Genomic DNA, 24,004 nt, shown 5'->3' on the forward strand with positions numbered 1-24,004 from the left:
TAAAGATAAATCCACCAACACTGCTTTTTAAAAACTGTATATATTTAAAAATATATACAAACTGGATGAACCGATAACTTTTTTTAAAAAAAGATTTATTTATTTATGCATCAAGAGCTGGGGTACAGGCCAGAGATGTGGGGGTGGGGGAATGAGAGGATAAACCAGAGACAGAGCAGGGAACAGAACAGGCAGATCAACTGAAGTACACTGCTGAGGGGAGCAGCGGGCGAGACAGGAGAGGTCTGCTGCACCATATAGGTTGCTCCCTGGCCGGCGGCTGGGGATTGAACTCGTGCTGCAGAGGCCGTGGATTGCTTCATAGCACGGTGCTTAACCCCTTGCGCCACCAAGGAGGCCCCTGAACTGATAACTATTTAAGAAATTGTGATGCCTGTGAGGTGAATTTAGAATTCAAAAATCTTATTAAGAGCAGTTATCTAAATATGCAAAACTCAGCTAGCAATCCATGTCTGGAATATGACAATTCCCATAAATAAAATACCTCAGTAAGTAAATCAGAGAAAGGGATTTGCTGTTCACTCTTAAAGCAATGGGTTAAATAAGTTTGTTGTTCTAATGCTTATATGAGAAAAAATTAAGCATATACTCCAAAATGTTTATTTGTAATCTTTATACATCTCTTATTGATAGCGCATGTATTTGTAAAAACAACTTTTTCGTTAGAGCATTATGATCAAATTTCTTCATTATTTTTGAAAATCTAAATTCATTCATTTTAATACTTGGTATTAAATATTGTCGGACAAAAGTAAAGAGATACAAACAGAGAACATATGCTACTGTCCATGAAACTGATTTTTTTTTAAAGATTTATTCATCTATGCATACAAGAACTGGGGAACAGGCTAGAGGTGTGGAGGGTGAGAGGATTCACCAGAGACAGAGTGGGAAGCAAAGCAGGCAGTCTGACTGAAATATACAGCTAAGGAGAGCAGCTGGTGAGGCAGGAGAGGTCTGCTGCGCCATGTGGGTAGCTTCCTGGCCAGGGACTGAACTCGTGCTGCAGTGGCTGCGGACACCAGGGAGCGCAGCCCCCTGCGCCACCAGGCTGGCTCCCCCATGAAACTAATTTTTCAATCTTATCCTCTAAGCATTCAAAGGAAATTTTTTTGTGGAAATTTAACTAGTAAAATTTAAATTTTCTTCAATATCAGTCAGTTGTTCCTGGAATTGAATCTGAAGTTTCTTTTTTTTTCTTTTAACAAATAACTCACTAAAAAGACTTAAATTGGTTGTAGAGTTATGACTTAGAGATAGCTCTTTGTAATTAACCCATATATGCCTCAAAATAACTCTATGAGGCAGATGCTATTATATTCATTTTAGAGATGAGAAAAGGGAGGAGGCACAGAGTGACTAACCAACAGAGATCATGTAATTAGGAAGTGTTGGCACTTGGACTTGATTCTATATTCTAGAAACTGGGCTGCTTTACTGTTTTTCTTTTAAAAGTTGGGCAGATACGAGAATTTTTACAAGTAACAGAAAATCATTTTTAATAACAAAATCATATAGTATTTAAACTTTTTAGAATACACTCTTAGTTTCATGATTTCCTTCCTTCCTTCCTTCCTTCCTTCCTTCCTTCCTTCCTTCCTTCCTTCCTTCCTTCCTTCCTTCCTTCCTTCCTTCCTTCCTCCTTCCTCCCTTCCTCCCTTCCTCCCTTCCTCCCTTCCTCCCTTCCTCCCTTCCCTCCCTCCTCCCCCACCTCCCTCCCCCACCTCCCTCCCTCCTTCCTAGATTTATTTATTTATTTATACAAGCACTGGGCACAGTCAGAAGCATGGGCGGGTGAGAGAATTCACCAGAGCCAGAGCAGGAAGAAGGACCTAAGTACACTGCTGAGGGGAGCAGCGGGGGGCAGGAGAGGTCTGCGGGCCATGTGGGACCTTCGCCCAGCGGCAGGGGATGGAACCAGCAGTGCAGAGGCTGAGGGCAGCTTCGCAACCCATCACTCGACCGCTGCACCACTTTCATAATTAGACTCATCCTTCACTTTAAACTTCTTAAGAGTGGATATTTCTAGTATTAAACACCCCCAAATAAGTGACATCACTTAGAATGACAAAAGGTACACAATGGCAGCAAAAACTAGATCTATTCAAACAGAGAACTGCCCTCTAAGATTTCGCAATTTTAAAGAACTACAAAGTATAAAGAAAGGCATAGCAGTGCCCTATTCATGCTGAAAACATCAATTTTGGAAGTATAATCTAATGTTTGTATAGCATCAGATTCTAAGGACACTAAATAATTTTTAAGTGATTATTTTCCAATTAGCTAATATTTGCACACAAGGTAGCCAGGTTCTGAATGTAATTCTTATTCAATTTGTTAATTTTTTATTCTGAAAGAACTGATCCTTAAAAATTTGGTGAACTGCCATCTCTAATGTACACAGCTCTATAACCATCTGTAAACTTTGCCAGTAATACCAGGAATGGCAAAGGAAATGGCAAATGAAAAAGAGGAATGTATTTTCTGAATGTTAGAAATGTATACTACAAATGCTTAAATCTGTAGGCTAGTGGCTGGGTATAAAGTTTTCACTAATTCATGGCAAAAATGCTCTGTGTTCTGAGATTTTTGTTTGTTTCTACTTTCACTATGTCAAAATTCCTGTTTTTTGGTAATGATAATGGTTGTTTTTTAAAGGTACTTGAGAAAAAGTCTGAAAATCACTATCTTACAATTCATTTCATCTACTTTTATCTTCAACAAATACGGCAAGTTCCTACTTTATATTGCTTCATAATTTGGTATTACTTATTTTTCTTGTTTCAACATGAAGATGAACTGCATATGTAAATTGGAAAGTATGGACGGTGCAATGGGCATACCAATTACCTTTCTCTATTTTATCTATCTCAACAGTTCTTAATCTTAGTAATGTGGTGACACAATATCAGGATGAGATTAATATGCAAAGTATTACAAATCTTTTTAAAAGCAGAGAGGTTTGCAAGGGGTTGTTCATTTTGGTGGTAGGGAAGGGGTGTTATAATTTAAACTACAGCAAGATTATTCCACTCAGTACTACTCTGATACATTTTCTGAAGGGAAGCAGAAGAGTTGCTGGTTTAGGGTACCCATAATCTACACTTACTTTCTTCCCCCTCACCCTGATAGCAGAACACTTATCACCACCTGACATCAGAGAATGTATCTGCTCATTTTTAGTTGTTTCTCTCACTAAACTTTATTGAGAACAGGTTTCATATCATTTTATCAATCATACATCCCTAATGCCTGAAACAGTACCTTGCACATAGAAGGTATTTAATTAACATTTGGTTCATCAATGAAAGAACCTAAATCTAGACATTATTACAGATATCCCTGTCTACCCAACCCTCAATGTCCCCCCTCATACAACCTGTGAGATACTATATTTGTATACTTGATCCATCATCCAACACACTAAATTATTTAAATATGTTTGGTGTGAATTTCTAAGTTATGGTACACTGCACAAACAGTATGGCTATCAACTCAAAATCTTAAAAAAATTTACAAGAAGTCTTTTTTCAGAACTCTGTTTATCTAGGCCTGAACTCTTTTGTAGATGTAAGTCTTACATTTCTAATACACTAATAAATTAATTCCACTTTGAGATCCAATTCTCACCTTAATCCCACCATATTTAAAACCAAATTTACCATGTTCTGACCCCCTCTGGACACTTCCTACCTGCTACAACCATAGTTTTGGTGGGAAAATGGTGGGCTAAGGCAGAAATCCTAGTTCTAGTCTCAGTTATGTTAATTGTTAGACAAAAAGCCTAGCACAAGTGAAGATTCTCTGATAAGATATTCTCCCTCTTTTATAGAAAACTACTTTGTTTACCTTAAAGGAAACCTTGGAAACTAAAAGTTGCTAAGTGGGAACCAAAGAAATCATGAAGCTATAGATTCTGTGACACTAGGGAACCTGAAAGGTGAAGTGTTCAAGTTTCAGAGAACCAGACCATATCAAAGCACTCTAGATGTGAAATATTTTAATGAAACCCAAGACTAAATAAGAAGTTTAAAATAAGGGTTCAGCAAAAAAAGGGGCCCAAGAGAAAATATTTTTGGCTTTGCACACTGTAAGACTTATGTTGCAACCACTCAAATTTGCTTTTGTAGGGCCTCCCCTGGTGGCGTAGCGGTTGAGTGCTGGGCTGCGACAGTTCCCTGGCCGCTGGCAAGGGTCCCACAAAAAAAAAAAAAAAAGCTTTTGTAGTGCAAAAGCAGACACAGTAAATAAATGTGACTGGTCCAATAAGACTTTCCAAAACAGATAGAGAGCTAGAATTATCCAATAGGTCATTGTTTGCCAATTCCTGGTTTTAAACTATAGTTTTTAAGACATATTATAGAAGGTAAAATGCAAGAATATATACACTTGCTGAGATGCAGGTATTCCCTGATATGAAAAGAGCTGCTATAGCTTATGCTTGTTTAAAATTTAAGCTATCTTGGAATAATTTTGCCTCTGACTTTTAAACCCACAGCAGTGGTTCTCAAACTTTTTGGTCGTAGGATACTCTTAAAATGTAGTAAAGACTCCAAAAAGTCTTTGTTTATGTGGACAATAGCTACTGATATCTACTGTATTATAAATATAAACTAAGATTTGGATTTACTGATTTATTTCAAAATCATGGTAATACACTGATTACTTATTATATAATTATACTATAAAAATAACTGTTTTCCAAAACAAAAAATATTTCAGTGCAAAAAGTGGCATGTTTTACTTTTTTCAACTATCTTTAATGGCCGGATTCATAAGAGCCAGCTGGATTCCTATATCTGCTTTAACATCAATTTATTGTTATATTTGTTTGCTTGAAGCATATGAAAAGAATCTGGCTGTGTATACATAGATATATAATTGGATAAAAGAGGAGTATTTCAAAAGTTTTTTCAGATAATTACAATATTCTTTGATATTAATGGTTGCCAGGGCTAGGGTTAAGGAGACATGAAGAGCAATTATTAATGGGGCAAAAGATTTCTTCTGGAAAGAAGAAAATTTTCACACAATGCCATAAAGACTACAGAACCTAAAATATTTGCTAAAATTAGTGTATATACACTAAAATTATATATTTAAAAGAAGTTAATTTTAGGGCAGATGTCAAAATAAAGCTGTTTAAGAAAGAAAAATAATGTGGCTGGGCCTCCCCTAGTGGCACAGCGGTTGAGTGCTGGGCTGTGAATTTTCCCGCAGCTTCTGCAGCGCTGGTTCGATCCCCAGCTACCAGCGAGGATCCCACATGGCGTGCGCAGACTTCTCCTGTTGCGCCCACTGCTCCCTTCAGCAGCGTATTTCGTCACTCTGCCTGTTCTGTTCCCCGCTCTGGCTCTGGTGAATTCTCTCACCCTCCAGCGCTTCTGACAGTACCCAGTGCTTTTATAAATAAATAAATCTTTAAAAAAAAAAAAAAAAGAAAAGAAAAAGAAAAATAATGTGGCTGAAGCTTAGAGAGGCTAAGAGGCAAGAAAACAGATGTGTGCCAAGGGCAAGGTCTTCAGGTTATAGCCAAGATTGTGGAATGTTTTCTAAGAGCAATGGAAAGTCACGCAGGTATTAGGTAGAGGAAAGAAAGTATATCACACCAAAATGTGTCCAGTAGCAACATCTTAAAAATTGTTTCAATATGGAAGCTAAAACTGCATCAATGAACTTTCCATATTCTACTACAATAAATAAAACCCATTGGTCTATCTTGCAACTTTTGCCTGATTTTGTAACACGCGCTTGCATAGGTCATTGGGAAAATATTGGTTCACTGAGTTATTCAAATGTTCCAAAATGCTGAAACATTCCATTATATATATAACACACACATATTTTTAGAAATCACATGTTAATATTACAATAGATATCAGAGGGCCTCCCTGGTGGCGCAGTGGTTGAACGCTGGGTTGCAAAGCTGCCTGCAGCCTCTACAGCGCCAGTTCGATCCCCGGCTGCGGGGCGAGGGTCTCACATGGCGCAGGAGACCTCTCCTGCCGCCCGCTGCTCCCCTCAGCAGTGTGTTTCCTCGTTCTGCCTGTTCTGCTCCCCGCTCTGGCTCTGGTGAATCCTCTCACCCTCCCACACTTCTGACTGTACCCAGTGCTTGTATAAATAAATCTTAAAAAAAAAAAAAAAAAAAACCAATAGATATCAGAAATTCTTTGAGTATTAGGAACTCCTGAAATTCATGGTGGTGGATTTAAATTTTTCAAATTTCTAATCTTTTATTGGCAACAAGATATTTTATCATTTGCAACATATAATACATCAGGTGTTTCCCTGGAAATGACAGAATCATTAATTATTTTGGAGAAAATGTTTGCAAATACTCAAGTCTAAACATGGCCTGTCCATCAGTGTTCTTTCAAGTAAAAATGGAGTAATCTGGGGCCTCCCTGGTGGCGCAAGGGGTTAATTCGCAGCCTATGAGGCTATCCGAAGCCACTGCAGCACAAGTTTGATTCCCCCTACCCCCGCCGGCCGGGAGCTACCCACATGGTGCAGCAGACCTCTCCTGACTCCCCCACTGCTCCCCTCAGCAGTGTGTTTTGCTCAGTCTGCCTGTTCTGTTTCCCACTCTGTCTCGGGTGAGTCCTCTCACCCCCCACACCTCTGGCCTGTACTCCAGTTCTTGTATGAATAAATAAATCTTTTTAAAAAAATGGAGTAATCTGAAGTGACTAAACTAGTTTAAAACTCAATTGCACATGTTTTTCCTCAAGATAAAAACTGCTCTTCCATATGCAGCATACTTTACACAAACTTCTCATTTCTCATAATTAAAAAGTATGTATTCAAAGGTCAAGACTTAATCAAATTATTCTTACTGCTCTGTCAAGGGCACACTAAGTGAACTAGCATTATTATTTTTGCTGTGAGTGGACCGCAGTGAAGAACACAACCGTTTGTGGTTTGGTATCACTTCCTCGATTTGTGCAGTTCTAACTACTGCTTATGCACAATCAGTGCAAATATCAACATCATGAAAAAGGCAAATAATGTGAATTATTAAGGAAATAGTTTTTGTCTTCTGGGACCAAAAAAAGGGTCCCTGGACCACACTTTGAGCACTGTTATTCAGAGAAATTAAGGGAACATTACTTAGCAGCAAAGTAATCTTGGGCAATTCACTAAGTTTTTAATGAGCTTTATTAAAAAGAAAAAAGAAAAAAAGGCCAGAACTGTTCATCAAGATTAAGAGAAGTGAAAAGATTTTGTAACTGTGCAGCATCATTAAAATGTCAGAGCTTACTAATACTTAAAATGAATGTTATCAGTATTTTGGCAGGACATAACTGACTTTATTCTAAACAACCTGATGGTGACCAAATTTTATATATTTTTGCTTCAGTTGTTTTTCTTACTAACAATCTTTTTAGCCATTCTGCTGAGTATGTCTGATTTTGCTCATTTGTTTCTCTCCTTGCAAAAATTAGACCCTCCACTTGTGATTACTGAAATGCCATATGCATCCTTAGCAGTCCAATTAAATCAGTCTTGTCTGGGTACCCAAACAGTGAAAATCTCCTCTGAATATCTGGCACTTTATGACTATATTACCAGATAATTTTTCTTGAGCTTGCCTTTCCTTAATTATAATTAACTGTAATCTTTCTGAGGGTAAGTACATCTTACATTTCTCTTTATTCCCTTCAGCATGCAGTATAACACAATGCAGTCAGTCTGGCTCATGGTCTAATATATACTCTCGTAAGCCCAGTTCAAATTGACCTTTATATTCAAATAAAGACCCAGAAAACTATGTAGTTTAACCTGCTTAGCCAAGATCTAGAAGCGTTATCATATACAGTTTTTAGAAAAATTTCTTATTATAAGGTTTACTCAACTAACAAGGGAAGGTATTCAATACCACAGCTTAGAATGCAATTACTTGTAAATCATAAATCATACTTCTCAAAGGGCCCAAGATATAGGTTCTGAGATGAAAGCAAATACACAAAAATGTATATTACGGTACTTAAGCAGATCTAAGATGTGCTTAGATCTGTTTACAAAGAAAAATAATGTATTAAAATAATGTATTTACAAGGGAAAAAAGTATTTAAAAAACAGCACATATTTAAAACACAAAAAAACCAAATTTATTATAATAGCATCAGTTGCTTGAAATGAACCAAGATAGAAAGCATAACATAATATGCTATAAAATGCAGGATGGCAAAAAGAAACACTAGTCATGAGTTGTAACATTTACTATGCGAAAAGTCATATGAAATAGATGACAAACTCAAGGTAGAAGCTTTGTACTAAAAAAGCAACAGCAACTGAAAGGAGAAAATACTGTCAATTGATTAAAAAGCCTCTGAAAAAAAATAAAATAAGTAAAAAGCCTCTGACTTTTGACATGAGAATAAGGTTCAAATCCTACTTCAGAAACTGTATTAAATTAATGAAACTACATAACCCCTCTATAAAATGTGGTTAATGTTACTTCCCTGACAAAAGTTTTTGAGAGGAACAGAAAGCTACTGAGCACAGACTTTGAGGTCAGATAATCTGGGTTAGAACTGACTACACTTCTAATAGCTTAGTTAATTTAAGTCTCGGTTTCTTATTTGTAAGATAGGTGTAATACCACCTCCTTAGAGTTCTTGCAAGAATAAATAAAATAACCATATTATAAATAATGTCAACTGCTATAATTATTTTCTAACATAAGAAATTTCAAATAGTGGTTTTTTTTTTTAATTTTATTTTATTATTTTTTTTTTTAGAGAGAGAGGCATGTATTCTTATTTATTTATTTGTTTGTTTGTTTGTTTATACATGCACTGGGTACAGTCAGAAGTGTGGGAGGGTGAGAGAATTCACCAGAGCCAGAGCAGGGAGCAGAGCAGGCAGAAGGACCGAAGTACACTGCTGAGGGGAGCAGCGGGTAGCAGGAGAGGTCTGCGCGCCATGTGGGACCCTCCTTCGGTGGCCGGGGAGCAGCCGGGCATCGAACCGGCGCCACAGAGGCTGCGGGCAGCTTCGCAACCCAGTGCTCAACCACTGCGCCACCGGGGAGGCCCTCAAATAGTGGTTTTTAAATGGTGTTTTTTTATCCTGATACACCCAATCTAATTAATCTATATGTTCAATTATCAGAGATAAATGGAAGTTCATTAATTGTTCCAACTACAAATTTTTCAGGCTACTTCAGGGTGTAGAAGCAGGAATAAGTATAAAATGTTCAACAGTAGAAAGTCAACAATCTAAAAAATACTAGATGAGAGAAGCATAAATCTGTATTAGCCATATAAATTATTCATGCTATAAATTCACAATCCTTAAATTAGCTGCATATTTACTGACATAAATCATTTACTATTTATTTTTCTGTCAAAGGCAAAGTCACACATGCATTTAATTCTTTCTCACAACTATCCTTCATTTTAGGCCCCTACCTATAGCTGTTTTGACCCTATACAAATTTCACTGAGTTATAGGGGGAAAACTGATCTCACCAACTTTTTAAAGATATTTTGAAATTGCAAGCATTAAGAAATTGCAGGAACCACTATTTTATGAGGATGAAACAGTTGCACCTTAGTTCCTAGAAAATACTGTGGTTGTTTTTCCTGAATAGAGTTTAAAAAAAAAAAAAAAAAGGAGGGGAATATTTAATGTACCAAAAGAAAGAACCACTACTATGAGTTTCTTATACATTTTGCCTACTTTCAAATCAAATTCAAATCCAAATGGGTCAATTCTAACACTGGCAACTGGAAAAATAATTAATAAAATCCCCAAAATAAACCATTTATAGGGTATGATGATTGTCTTATTTGAAAATGTAACAGTGGACACACAGACCTCTTAACATTGACCTGAGTATAGAACATATCCTTTTGTTACACAAAGTCAAACTATCTAATAAGTACACCATTATGTTTCTATCACAACAGAAATCTGCTCCGACACTTAATAATATAGGACAATTTTGCTAAATTTTTTATGCCACAAGTGCACTATTATATGAACAAAGGAAGCACAATATTGTTTTCAAATAAAAGTTATATATTAGAAATCTCACTCATATAAAAAAAGTTCAAGTCATGAATAAACTAATTTTGGGCCTCCCCAGTGGTGCAGTGGGTTGAGCACAGTGCTGTGAAGCTGTCCACAGCCTCTGCAGTGCAGGTTTGATTTCCAGCCGGCCAGGGAGATACCCACATGGTGCAGCAGACCTCTCCTGTCTTGCCCGCTGCTCCTCTCAGCAGTGTTTTCGGTCATCTGCCTATTCTGTTCCCCGCTCTGTCTCTAGTGAATCCTCTCACCCTCCCACGCCTCTGGTATGTACCCCAGTTCTTGTATAAATAAAAATAAATCTTTAAAAAAAATAAATTAATTTTGGTATAGTGAATATTTAATAATGCCACAGCAATGTTTAAAATACTTGCAGTGATACAGTGATACAGTGTTCTTACAAAAAAAAGTTTAAACTTTCACTATCCATTTACTACAATAAATTCAGATTTTCTGTTTTTCTTAAATGGGGTGTATAACTTAAATTTTTTCATTTCAGTATGTTACTCTCTTTATTAAGAACCTTGCTATGTTTCATAGACTTCCAAGCTTACCTTTTCATTTTTCTTGTCTGTCTCCACTGGCTGCTTTGCTGTTACACTTCGAGGAGTCCGGACAACGTCCTCCTCAGCTACTTCAATAGTCCGTCCATTTGGCTGCACAGGCAACAAAAAACATCTTGTTATCAAACTGCTTATCAGATAAGACTAAAGTTAAGGTTTGTACTCAGGACACAGAATATACCACCACCAGATTCTACCTCCTGACTCAAATTGAAAGGTTTTGAAAGGTTTTTATACAATCAACTGATGGACTACTGTCCCCAGGAACAGTTTTATAAAATAAACAAAATTCTACACTACAAATATCTTTGCTGATATCACCTGGGCATCACTCCCTTCAACAAAAGATGGAATGGAAGCAGGAAAAAGGAGAACTAAATTGTTTTTATACTCTGATCATGAATTAGCTGTGTAATCTCAGACTATTTAACTCATTATCTTTGAGTCTTATTTTTACATCTATAAAATACTGTCTATTCAAAAGTTGCAATCTTTTCCTGTAAAGACCCAGAAAGAAGGTATTTTAGGCTCTGCAGGCCCTCTAATCTCTTTATTGCAAAGACAAAATTCTCCCATTGCAGCAAAAAAGCAGCTATAGATAATAAAAAATGACTGTGGCTATGTTACAATGAAATTATATTTATAAACACATGTGGCAGGTCAGATTTGGCCTAAGGACCATAGTTCATCGATCTCTGTGTTGGATAATTTCTAGCGACCCCTATAATTCTACAATCTAATGACTCTACTGGTCTGGGATTAAGAAACTTTGCCAACACAATGCCACAGTTTAAAAAGGCTACCTCAGGCTTTCTTAAAATTCCTAAAATAAAATGATAGCACCTGGAGGTGTTCATGAGTAGAATTAAGTCTGTAAATCCCAAGCCTCGCTTTTCACAAGTTTTTGAGATTTTTTTAAAGATAAAACTTCCAAGCCTCATCGTCAGAAACAAATTTAAAGGAAGGAGTTGGAAGAATGAGGTTCAAGCACCTACTCTAACCACTAGTTTCTGGATCCTGCTCCTTTTCATTCATCCATTTCCCCTCCTCCTGGACACACAAGTTAGTGTGTCAGTGTACTGGTTACAGCTGCTTCACTCCAGCTCTTACAGGGTCATTCCCACCACACTGCTCACACACGATAGCAGAACTCTAGTCAAGAAAACAATGTGAGCGATCAAAGTCTCCATAATGTAGTTTTACCTGCAGCTGTTAAAATGATCAGCGTTATATAGTTGGAAAGAGACCTATAACATACTAAAAACCAATCTGTAGGCTTCCCAAAGAATTATAGTAGAAAAATAAAAACAACACTGCCTTTTTGCTGATCAAAATCCCTATTAATCCAAACTTAATCTATAAGGTCTTAAGTAAGGTCTAAGTAACCTGTTAGATGGCAAATGCTAAAACCAGGTATCATCTTGATTTAGGTTTCTTCTGTGCTATTTTGTCACTTTGATGTTGCCTCTTCTAATCTCTCTCTGTATGAATGTATATGTGGGTGACAGGGAGTGAGGGAGTGAGGCAAGTGGGGAGAAAGCAGTGTACAGAAAAGGAAGCCTCAGAATGAAATTTGAATTGAGTCACATCCACATCAGGAATATAAAACTTAAGTTCAACTCTCCTTTCCAATGTCACCATCCTATCAATGCTTATGCTGTTTCTTTAGTTCATACCATCCTCTATAGCCAAACTTACTTTTTCTTATAGTCTGGGGTTGATTTCACCTTTCTATATAAGCCTTATACCAACGGAGGCATCTTGCAGCCCCAATTCCATACTTTTTCTCCTCTCTTTAACTGGAAGCTAACAAGGTTAGGATCTGCAAACTTCATTTAACTAACACATTCAGGAAACTCCACCATAATCACTTCCATTTTACTCATGTAAATGACAACAAGGAGTCATTCCAAATTATTTGCTAAGTGATAAAAGGTGAGAAGTTAAGCAGTTAAAAAATGATCTTTAAAATCTACTAGAAGTTCAATGTAGTTCCTTTGAGACCAACTACAACAGTGCTGATAAAGCCTTCCAACTGAAAGATGAAAACCACCTTGCCTTTCAAACATACACAAAGCCTGAAGCCCTCAATGTGTGACTTACAGAACAACACTCAGTTTCTATTTCGTAGAATGAAATAATCAACAAGCCAAAGGTGAGTCCCCCTTCCCACCCTGTGACAACCTTACTTCCTTCTTTGTAACATCAATTTTTGTAAGTAGCAAGAGCTGCAGCTGTTTTTTCCTGGCTATGCAGACTTCCCAATTTTCCACTGTGGGCTTTAGGTATAGCTCTTATAATTCCTGGGGATCCCATAAGTCATCAACAACTCCCCATAAATATCTGATACCACGAAACAGTAAGTCCAACCCAAGAGTATAGTCAACATAATTCTTAGATACTGGCAAAAAAGGATACAATGCTTGGTTGGTTTCTCCTAGCCATCAACAGTACAAATTTATGCTCTTACTCTGCCACTAGTTGATCAAGTCAGCCTTGTCCCGGAAACCGTTAACCACATTTGATTTAGCAAATCCCTAAATGGGAACATTATCACATAGATCTGTTCACATGAGAAGTAACTAACTGCAAAAACAATTCTAATCCAGAGACTGTCAAACTGGGTTTTAAACCCAAGTATTATTTTCTCTGATCATGGAGCCTTAATATATGGCTGTTTTTTTTTTTCAGATTAGCAAATTACATGGGCCTCTTAATGTACCCCAGTTTAAAATTCTCTGGAGAAGTCTGAGGTGTTCCCTTCCAGGGCCAACCAAAATTAATTTCCTATATAACACAGAATCTTATTTTAAATTAAACCACTCAAGGATATTCTTCAAATTTAGGAAAACCAACAAGTAACAGGAAAATGAGACAACCATTTGTATATGGTAAAACTTCTTGCAGATACAGCCTTGTCTAACCATTGAACATTCTCCCAGCTCCATCCTGAATTCCTTTTTTTTTTTTTTTTTTAATTTTCTAGAGGCATGTCTTATTTATTTATTATTTGTTTGTTTGTTTGGTTTATACATGCACTGGGTACAGTCAGAAGCGCGGGTGGGTGAGAGAATTCACCAGAGCCAGAGCGGGGAGCAGAGCAGGCAGAAGGACCGAAGGACACTGCTGAGGGGAGCAGCGGGCGGCAGGAGAGGTCTGCGCGCCATGTGGGACCCTCCTCCGGTGGCCGGGGAGCAGCCGGGGATTGAACCGGCTGCAGAGGCTGCAGGCAGCTTCGCAACCCAGCGCTCAACCGCTGCGCCACCGGGGAGGCCCCTGAATTCCTTTTTAAAGTCCATGTATAGGGGCCTCCCTGGTGGCTCAGGGGTTGAACACTGGGGTGCGAAGCTGCCCGCAGCCTCTGCAGCACCGGTTCGATCCCCGGCTGCTCCCCGGCCACAGGAGGAGGGTCCCACATGGCGCGCAGACCTCTCCTGCCGCCCGCTGCTTCCCTCAGCAGTGTGCTTCGGTCCTTCTGCCTGCTCTGCTCCCGGCTCTGGCTCTGGTGAATTCTCTCGCCCTCCTGCACTTCTGACTGTACCCAGTGCTTGTATAAATAAATAAATAAATCTTTAAAAAAAAAAAAAAAAGTATAGTTGACTTATAACCCCACATTTCAAAAAAAAATAAAATAAATAAAAAAATAAAGTCCATGTATAGAAGATCATAGTTTTGTATGTGTGTGTTGGGAGGTATGACAATAAACCAGAATGAAGACACATAATTAAGAATCAGGAAAATAAAACAGGAGGGGGCGACATAGCAAAGGAGCAGGGTCTTATTTAACTTCTGATTTCAAGGAAATAAAGTTCACATAGCTAATCTTCAATTTATTAATTGCATAAATGTTTATAAAGTACTTCTGTGCCAGGTACTAGATTATAAACTATCGGAGTAAAGACATATGAAAGGAATCTGCTGTCCAGAATTTTTGAGTTCAGAAGAAGATATATTTAATAACAGCCTTCTACTCAATTTGAAGATTCTTTACATATTTGTTTTTTTTAAATGATATATACCTAATTTATTTTTTTTAAAGATTTATTTTCTGTTTATACAATAACTGGGGTACAGGTCAGAGGTGTGGGGGGTGAGAGGACTCACCAGAGACAGAGCAGGGAGCAGAACAGGCAGCCAGACCGAAAGCAGCACTGCTGAGGGGCGCAGCAGGCGTGACAGGAGAGGTCTGTGGGCGCCATGTGGGAATCCCTCTGGCTGGCAGGGAATTGAACCCACGCTGCAGAGGCTGTGGACAGCTTCACAGCACTATGCTCAACCCGCTGCACCACTAGGGAGGCCCTTTACATATTTGTTAAATTGGTTCTACACTGCAAATGAATATGTATCTAAGGAAGCAGCTAGTTTTAACATTTGACTTCTAAAATGAAACCTATTCCAACCTATTTGGAATCCTATTTTTTACTTTGGTAAATTTTATTTCTAACCACAAAATGTAAAAACTATGACTTTAAACTACTTGGAAAATTCCTAAGTTTAGAACCTACAAAAGCAGTCTATCAAATACCAACATATTAAATATGAAAAGTTCATGAACTTTAGAGTTGGATAAATCTGAGATTAAGGATCAACTCCTGAATTTAGCCACTGTAATTTTAAGCAGTTTCCTTGACCTAACCATTGGCTTCATTATTTGTAAATATGAAGAAGAAAATAAGCATTGTCTTATGTAGGTTTCTTGTTAAAGTGACAGTAAATGAGAGAATATCTGAAAGCATACTTAACTTGCTAGGCAAAGTTCAAAGTATCTTCAAAATCCTTTCCTCCCCATAGCTATGATGGCCATCAAAGCGATGGACCAGTACTCAGGCCATTTTTCATACTAGCAAGATCAAAATGAATAGTAAGTCCTGGTGGCCAAGAGGGTCAACAAAGAACATGTGTATCCATCAGGTCCAATGTTGCAGCCATGAATTCTTTTGAGAAGGTAACAGAATACAAGTGGTTAAGTAGAGATATTCTCTCAGAGGCTAGAAACAGTCCAGGTTTGTTTGAGAGACAGCAGTGTAATTATCTTTCTTTTAAAAAACACTATTTATATTTTTACTATTTTCTAAGAAAATTATGTATTATTTGCCTATGTTCATTCACTCAATACTCGATTAGAACACAGAACCTTGTAACAAAATAGGTGCAATCCCAGTCCTCAAGCCCAGAACCTAACAAAGCAAGAAGACAGGTATACAGTAACAGCACATACTGGAATACAAGCCAAAAGGCATACCTTGTCCTGGCCCTAACACACACACAAAGGGAAAGGGGTGGGCAAGATGACCAGTGAGCCAAAACCTCAACTCTTTTCAGGGATTCCAAATTATCTCCTTACTTCATCAGGGATGTCCAGGGCTGCTTTTACAGTGCATAGAGATGTCAGAGCCAAGTTATGCTGAAAATGTACAGCTCTGGTTTGCAAGGTTTTAGCCCTGATGGTAATGATAAGAAACAGGGGATATAGCAGACATGTCCATGCACTTCTTTCTTGGATCCTAATGTGTGCCTTCTGAATACTGGCATTATGTCGAACAGATTGAAAACAACTAGCATAGTTGGGGAAAAAAACAAATTTTAAAATAGGTCAAACACACCTATATCTCACTTAAATTTCCTGATTTTGTTCAATAATTTAAATTTAATTTAATTTAAATTTCCTGATTTTGTCCAATAATTTAAAAATACTTTCAACCTTAAGAACATTAATCAATAATGCCAAAGTACAACAAAAACAAGTGTTCAGAGGGTTTTATTGCTGCTCTTGGTTGTCTAAGATGAGCATAATTATTAAAGATCTTCTCTGTTATAACTATTAAAGGTCTTCTCTGCTAGGCTTCCAGAATAAAATGACAAGGTGAAAAAGTCCTGTTGTATAATCAAACAGAGTCAAAATTCTGGAGCTCTTGTAAAAGTCATTTAACTTTTCAGCAGAAACTTGTGATTCTAGAAGTAAAATTTAAAAGAATAAAGAAAGTTGCAACTCACTGGGAAAACTGAATTTCTCTGAATGCAATATAATTTCCTGGAACATGCTATCAAACCCAGAGAAGTATAGTGAAAATAACAATAAGTTCTTACCCTAGAAATTAGGATACTGTTTTGCCTTGGAAATTCCTTTGCTCTATGACCTTGAATAAATCATTTAATCTCTCTAAATCTCAAGATTCTTTTTCTGCAAAACGGGAATATTTATCTTTATCTATCACTCAGATTCTTTAATCAATGACTATTCTTTTAAGAATTAAAAACTAAGGTGACTAGTAACTTAAAAGCAAAAAGAAAATCAGGAAGGTGGCAAGTGATATTATTTTTATTACTACCTAGGATAAGACAGCAAAATCACTACTTAAAAATAGAAGACATCATTCTCTTGAGAATCTCTCAAAAGACATATTTATTTAGTATATATGCTGCCGAAATGAGCACGACACATTTATTTAGACCAATAACAGATTATCTAATTAAAGTGCAAGGTGTCATTTTAGCTACTTCATTCAGCATTTATGAACTAAATAATTACCAAAGGCTCTTATATGCCAGATACTGTTTGTCATTGTATTTTTTTAATTATCATTACTATTATTTTTATTATTTCTTTTAAAAAATATTTTATTTTATTTATATAATTCTTACATCACTTTTCATTGCAGGCGGCCGGGAACAAACCAGCGCTGCAGAGGCAGCCTCTGCTGCCTCGTAGCCCAGCGCTCAACAGCTGCGCCACCAGGGGAGGCCCTGTATCTCATTGTATCTTAAGGCTCATAATCGGTTGGAGGAAAAGATCTGTCTCCCCAAAAGGAAATAGGTAAATAACTTACAAACTGGGATAACTATAATAAAGGAAACATGTAAGAGGCTGAGACAGAAAATAAGAGGGGTCGCTTATTTCAACTGGGTGATGAGGAAAAGATTTTCTTGGAGGCTGAGTTTAAAGATAAGATAAGAGTTTAAAGACAAGATCTAAAGGGTAATAGTGGGGACAAGATTGTCCCAGAGTGTTAATAACAGTTCATGTAAAGGCAGTGGGTTGTGGAAGTTTGAAGAACTGAAGAAAGATCACTACAGTTGGAGGTAGCAAATAAGAGCCACTCAAAGTCATTTAGAAACATTTAGAAAGAAAACCAGGTGCTGTTCTATAAAGTTTAGATTATAAATGCAGAAGCTTCCAAAGTATAGGTTTTAGACAGTATGGTAATTTATTTTTAAAAAAGCACTTACTAAAGTGCTGAGGAAGGATTGGAGCCAGTCAACAGAAGCTACTGCTGTAACAAGTGAGTTAAGGTGACAGTAAAATTAGTCAAAATGATTATGCATTTTGGAGATAAAATTGATGGTACTTGCTGATGGGTTAGCTGTGAGATGAGGAAAAGGCAAGAATCCAAAATGATTCTTAGATACTTAACCGGATGGACTAAGACATTTATAGAAATAGGAAAGAGCAGGAGAGGGCAGGGAATTGAGTTCTGTTTTGGAGATGAAGTTTGAAGTCCACATTTCTACTTGGAGAAATCAAGTATACACAAGCCCACAAGTCCCGTGGTGCTGAAGTTGAGAGGAAAGGTCCAGCTACCGATAGAGAATAATATATAGTTGATCCACATTATTCAGGGATTATTCACATTATTCCATTCAGGAATTTACCTCACTCACTAAAATTTATTTGTAACCCTCAAATCAATACTGATCATACAGAACTGTAAAAAATTCTTGAGTTACCCTACAGGCACACTCTACCTTCTTGTTTTAGCTCTCATGAAAAATAAAACATACAGGGCCTCCCCTGGTGGCGCAGTGGTTGAGCGCTGGGTTGTGAAGCTGCCCGCAGCCTCTGTGGCGCCGGTTCGATCCCCGGCTGCTCCCCGGCCACCAGAGGAGGGTCCCACATGGCGCGCAGACCTCTCCTGCCCCCCGCTGCTCCCCTCAGCAGTGTACTTCGGGCCTTCTCCCTGCTCTGTTCCCTGCTCTGGCTCTGGTGAATTCTCTCACCCTCCCGTGCTTCTGACTGTATCCAGTGCTTATATGAATAAATAAATCTTTAAAAAAAAAAAAAACATACAAAAAGATTACCTCTAGCTGGGGTGCTAAGAATGGCTAATAGTAGAAGCAGCACTGTAGCTGGGCCTTGAAGAACAGGTAGAAATTGGTAGACAGAGAGTTGCCTTTTATATAAGAAAATATGAATAAAGAACCACAGAGGACTAATATTAATGTCTTATAAGTAATGATGAGAAATAAATCTGAGATGGGGTTAGATCAGGAGGAGGCCTTGAATGCAATGTCAGATTGGATTTTTATTTAACAGGTGATGTCAAAACTACTGAAAAAATGTGAACATGAAAGTCATATGATCACAGTAGGGTTTTAAAAGATTTAACTGGCATGAGTGGGTAGAAAGGGTTGACAACAAAGAGACTGGAAGCAGGAAAACCAGTTAGGATGCTGTCAGAATCCACCAAGTAAAAGGTAATAAAGTCTAAAAGTAGGGCAGTGGTTACTAGACAGAAATAATGACTACAAGATACCACATATTATTAGAGTGATGTATTGGCCACAGAAAGATGGACTTCATATAATTCTAGTCAGAAAAGGTAAACATACGTAATTTTCACTATAAAAAATAAAAATATGGCTTGTATGGCCTTTTCCAGGCATGAAGAATAGGGATAAGTTGCATAAATACCTTCGTGGGACAGCTTCATATATTATGCATTCAATGATTATTTATTGAGTGCCAACTACTAGGTAATGTTATACAGGTGTACACAAGCCAAAACACTACTTTCTTGTTCGCTGTGCTCTCTATTGACAATTGCAATATGGCAAATCTTCATGAAAATTCTTACTAAAATACAAATAACTTATTCACTAAAATGAATTTTCTTTTAAGATGACCCTGGTTATGGGCTTCTAGTTGAAATTTAAAGCAATAATTTTAAAAACAATTTACCTGAGATCTCACGTCCATATAAATCATTGTTCAGATTAAGTCAAGTAAAAATAGTTACTGAAAGTCTATCTAATACTTACACTGAACTAGATGTCAAGGAAAATACAAATAAGAGTGATTTCCAAAAATATAAAAAATATGCCCTAAATGATGGATGGCAACATGCATGGGGATATAAAATAAACTGGCATAAGCAATTAAAAAAAAAAACAAAAAACACCCAACACCACATATTCTACAAAAAAAAAAGTAGCTAGAAACAAATTTTGAATGGGGTTGTGAAATTGGAAATGATTTAAGATAAAATTAAAAATACTGTGATAAAATGATGAAAATTGTTATTTAAGCAAATGTAGAATAACTTTTCAAAGAAACTGCAGTAGTTTACATCACTGAATCCACCTGAATCAGAGCGAGTATATCCTAAAACATTAGGGTGTTTTTTCATATATAAGAATGTTGTAGTAGGGCCCCCCCCCGCCCTGGTGGTGCAGCGGTTGAGAGCTGGGTTGGTTGAGAGCTGGGTTGCGAGGCTGCCCACAGCCTCTGCAGCGCCAGTTCAATCCCCAGCCACCAGGGTCCCACAAAAAAAAAAAAAAAAAAAAGGAATGTTGTAGTAATGAAAAGGCTTAAGATTTAACATGACTCCACACAGAAATCTTTTATTATACATCTGGTGACCCTATTCAAGTGACTGATTTTCAAACTAATAGATAAGCAAGAGGGCCTGTCAAAAATGCTGCCCAGCTCCAGAGAAATTCTGAATTTCTTAGCACTGTGGTGGAGCTCAGGAATCTACAAATTTTAACAAGAAACTACCTCAATTTCAAGCAATCAGGGATTATACTTTGAGGAATCTTGCAGTGTTATAACTCAACAATGACCTTCGCTGTATAAAACAAGATAAGCTTAATAGAGAGATGTTAAATGCCTTACTCAAGTTTAGAGTTCCCCATTCCTATCAGGCCAACAGAGTTAAGTTTTCCTCCCTTGGGTTTTTGTTGTTGCTTCAGCCTCTCTTCTATCCACTTTCAAAGCCAAACTCTGTGATAAGGTCTTTTATGCCCATGTGGGCCCAAACTGGGGATGTATTGTTAATTTGATTATATCTTTTTCCACAACTGGTATAAAAAGCTCCTTGGGGAGAAACTGAGCTTTTAATTTTATATCCCCTTCCAGTAAGACATACAAATATCATATTCCTTTATACTGCCTTCAATTTGTACCCGGCTTTTCTCCAAGTAAACACTCAACACAGTGCAAAGCATATGAATGCTAAATAAATGGCAGTTTAATACTTAAGCCTACAAAGCAGGTTTTTCTATGGGTCATGTCTCACAATCAAAAAAGAAAACAATTTAGTGGGTCACAAACATCATAAAGAAAAGCCAACGGAATTATTTGATGTGGATGTGGGTCAGGGTATTGTAATGGAGAATGTATTGAATATTTCTTACCATGGGTGGTAGCCAAAAAAATTTGAAAGTCACAATCTTGTAAATGTTGATAAAGTTCTCCAAAAATCTTTATCATTAGGTAGGGGAAGGTATTTTTTCCATTCAATCAACATTCAACCCTTGCATTAGTCTCTAACTCTCCACTCCCACAGCTAATACTGGCTTCACAGATTCATCCCCCCATTCCTCAACTCATGGCAAGAATGAGCGGGAGGATGTCCTAAGTCTGAAGAGCATTTTTCACAGTACAAGTTTCACAGGAGTTTGTGTTCCTTTTTCAGATGAGTCATCTGAGTGTAACGATGTAGTTAGGATGGGCTCTTAGAGCACCTGTCTCTTGACTCAAGTCAATCTGAAATTCTAGAAGCCCAGACTGGGAAATGAAATTTTCACAACCACTCAGGTTCCTCCACTCAGGGCTTAGGCTTATTAATGTGTGTGGTATTTTCAAGATCAAATTCTTTCCTTATCTTAGAGCCAGGTTCTCTATTTCCACCATAACATTACTTTCTGGTAATATTAGAGGCTCTTTACAAATGTAAATGTAATTATGTATGTTCCAAAGCAGTTCTCTTCTCTTAAGGTAGTATTCTTAAGACAAAGTTGTACCCTCGTCTAGCTTCTGTGCACCTATCTTGCATTCTTAGTCAGCAAGCCTGTGAATGCTCACCTAGGCCTAACTGGGCCATGTCATGTCTCTAATACAGCCTTCTCATTGTGCTGCTACCAACAAAACCTCATTACTCTAGTTTGAACTCAAGTCCCTCTTTCTCCAATAACTTTGCTAAATCCCTCCAATAAAAATAGTCTCCTACCCTCCAAACTTCACTAACACTGCTCACACTTCCATAGCACCTACCAGTCTCTGTAATATTAGATTTATGAATCTGTCTCCTACGCTAGTTTTCATGAATGACTCTAAAGTCCTATGAGTAGACCTCCACTGCTCGCCAAACATGAGAGCGCACATCGCATAGCAGGACTTTGGGTGCATTTATTTTACTATATTGTAAAGGTCTTCACCAGTGGAGTTAACAGAGTAAGAACTGTTTCTATCCTGCCCACCCTCCCTACTGTCTGCTCAGTTGCTTAAAAAAAAAAAAAACAAACAAACTATGAAATATATAATGGGTCAGCAACGGGGAAAAGGCAATAAAGAACGCAGACATGAAACATGAAGCTACGATAAAACGAATGTGAAGCTCTGCATTGCCACACGTGGTCTAGTAAAATCGTTGCCCCAATCCCTCTCTGCACCATTCTGCTCTGTCATCCCTTTAGCCTATTTCAAACCTCCCATAACATCTGGCTGAACTTGCCTTAGTTCTCTTCACAGAGCCATGTACCCCCAAGTCCATCAGGCAATGGACTTGGTAGTTCCTTGTGTGGCCTCCACTGGTCACATTCACAAGAATAAGAGCAACCATTTCCCTTTAGCAGTCCCAACTAAAATGGAAGCGTCTAGACCTGGGTACCTTCAATCTTCTAAGTCCCAGACTTTTTTTAGGTCGCCTTCTCTCCTCCACTGGCTACCGTCTCAACACTGACTTGAACTAGACAGGTCTTTCAGGCGCACAACTTCCCAACACCACCTTAACTTAAGATCCTGCGACTCTCCACACAGGCAGCCTAGCCTGCCCATAGGCCTCAAGGAAGGTTATGTTCTCCAGACTGTCAAGGTTCTGAAACGGCCTGACCTCTTGTGCTTTTAATGAAACACCATACCCTGACTTAACTTCGAAACCGGTCTTCCCCACCGGCCCTATACCTCCTTTTGAGCCACCATCAATACCCAAGTAAGGTGTCCACTGACCACCTCTTCCACCTGGGGAGATGCGCATCCCGGCTCCCCGACGAACCTCACTTTTTTTCCTTTTCCATTGCTGGCTGGGGCGCCTGGGGCTCGGCCTCCCGCTCGCTCGAGGGTCTCCGGGCCGGCCCCCTGCCCCTACCCTACCGCCGCTCCTCCCCTACTCACTTTGGGCTTCTCGGGCAGTTTCTTCCGATTCTTCTTCTTCTGCTCCTCGCTCCTGAGATTCTTCAGGAGAGCCAGGTCGTCAGGGGCCGGGGCGGGCGCGGCCACTGCCTCCTCCCGCTTGCGAGGCGGGCTCCTCCGCTTCTTGCGGGCGCCGGCGCACGCCGCGGCCCAGCCGTAAGCCAGCAGGACGAGCAGCAGCAGCCCAAGAGCGCCCGTGCCCACCAAGATGACCCAGCCCGGGTACCGCTTCGGCTCCAGCCCCAGGTCGAGGCCCAGCTCAGTGCGCAGGAAGCCTAGGCCGACCGAGAGCATTTCCCGCAAGCGGGCCGAGCCCTCCTCGGCCTGCTGGGCCAGCTCGTCCAGCCAGCTCCGTGCAGCCATCTTCCCCTCACAGGGACTCGCAAGATGACGCTGGGGTTCAGAGACACCGTGGAAGGGAGACGGGAAGCGAGGGAGAAGCGGGCCGGGACGCCTCAGGCCGAGCGCATCGCGGTCGCCCCTCGCGCCGCAGCCGGGGATCGGCCGCTGCCGCCGCCAGGAGGAGAGGGGGGCTCCCCAGTTCCCCCTAGTCAGCCTCACTCGGCGGCCACCAAGAGGAGGGGGACGGCGGGAGGGAGTGTCTCCAGTGGCGGCCGCTAAGCGGCGTCTCCGCACCAGTGACAGGCCCGCTGTCCTCCCTCGGCGGAACAATGGCGGCTCCGGCCGCGAACCATTCTGCGCGCGCGGTCGGCGGGGGAGGGTCGTGGGTCACGTGGGCGCAGGTGGGCGGGCCGTGAGAGTCACGTGGGCGGCCGTGGGCGGAGCCGTGGCCCTCTGGGCGCCGGGCGGGAGATTGCAGTGGGCGGAGCCTGGGGACCGGTGACTCAGGACCGCGGGCTGGGAGCGCGGAACTGCCGGGCTTCCGGGGGGCGGCTGACGGCCCCGAGCGGGCAGACGTGGCGATTTGAACGATTCCAGGGGAGGGCCCCTGGAGGCCGCCCGGCGGGAG

At 39.5% G+C, this 24,004-nt stretch overlaps 1 protein-coding gene across 9 annotated transcripts in view; it reads right to left on the reverse strand.

Moving 5' to 3' along the window:
• Nucleotides 1–23,716, reverse strand: part of MTDH (metadherin) — a 54,792-nt gene extending 31,076 nt beyond the window's left edge. For all 9 annotated transcript variants that reach the window (XM_037503693.2, XM_037503676.2, XM_054692093.1 and 6 more), the window contains exons 1-2: nucleotides 23,017–23,716; nucleotides 10,617–10,718 (exon numbers count right to left, since the gene is read on the reverse strand). In XM_037503693.2, the coding sequence (XP_037359590.1) occupies nucleotides 10,617–10,718; nucleotides 23,017–23,397 (483 nt within the window). In that variant the 5' untranslated portion in view covers nucleotides 23,398–23,716. The remainder of the gene's footprint in view (nucleotides 1–10,616; nucleotides 10,719–23,016) is intronic.
• Between the last annotated feature and the right edge of the window lie 288 nt (nucleotides 23,717–24,004).

This window comes from Talpa occidentalis, unplaced genomic scaffold (assembly GCF_014898055.3).
Source record: "Talpa occidentalis isolate TD23 unplaced genomic scaffold, MPIMG_talOcc4v2.1, whole genome shotgun sequence".
NCBI lineage: Eukaryota > Metazoa > Chordata > Mammalia > Eulipotyphla > Talpidae > Talpa > Talpa occidentalis.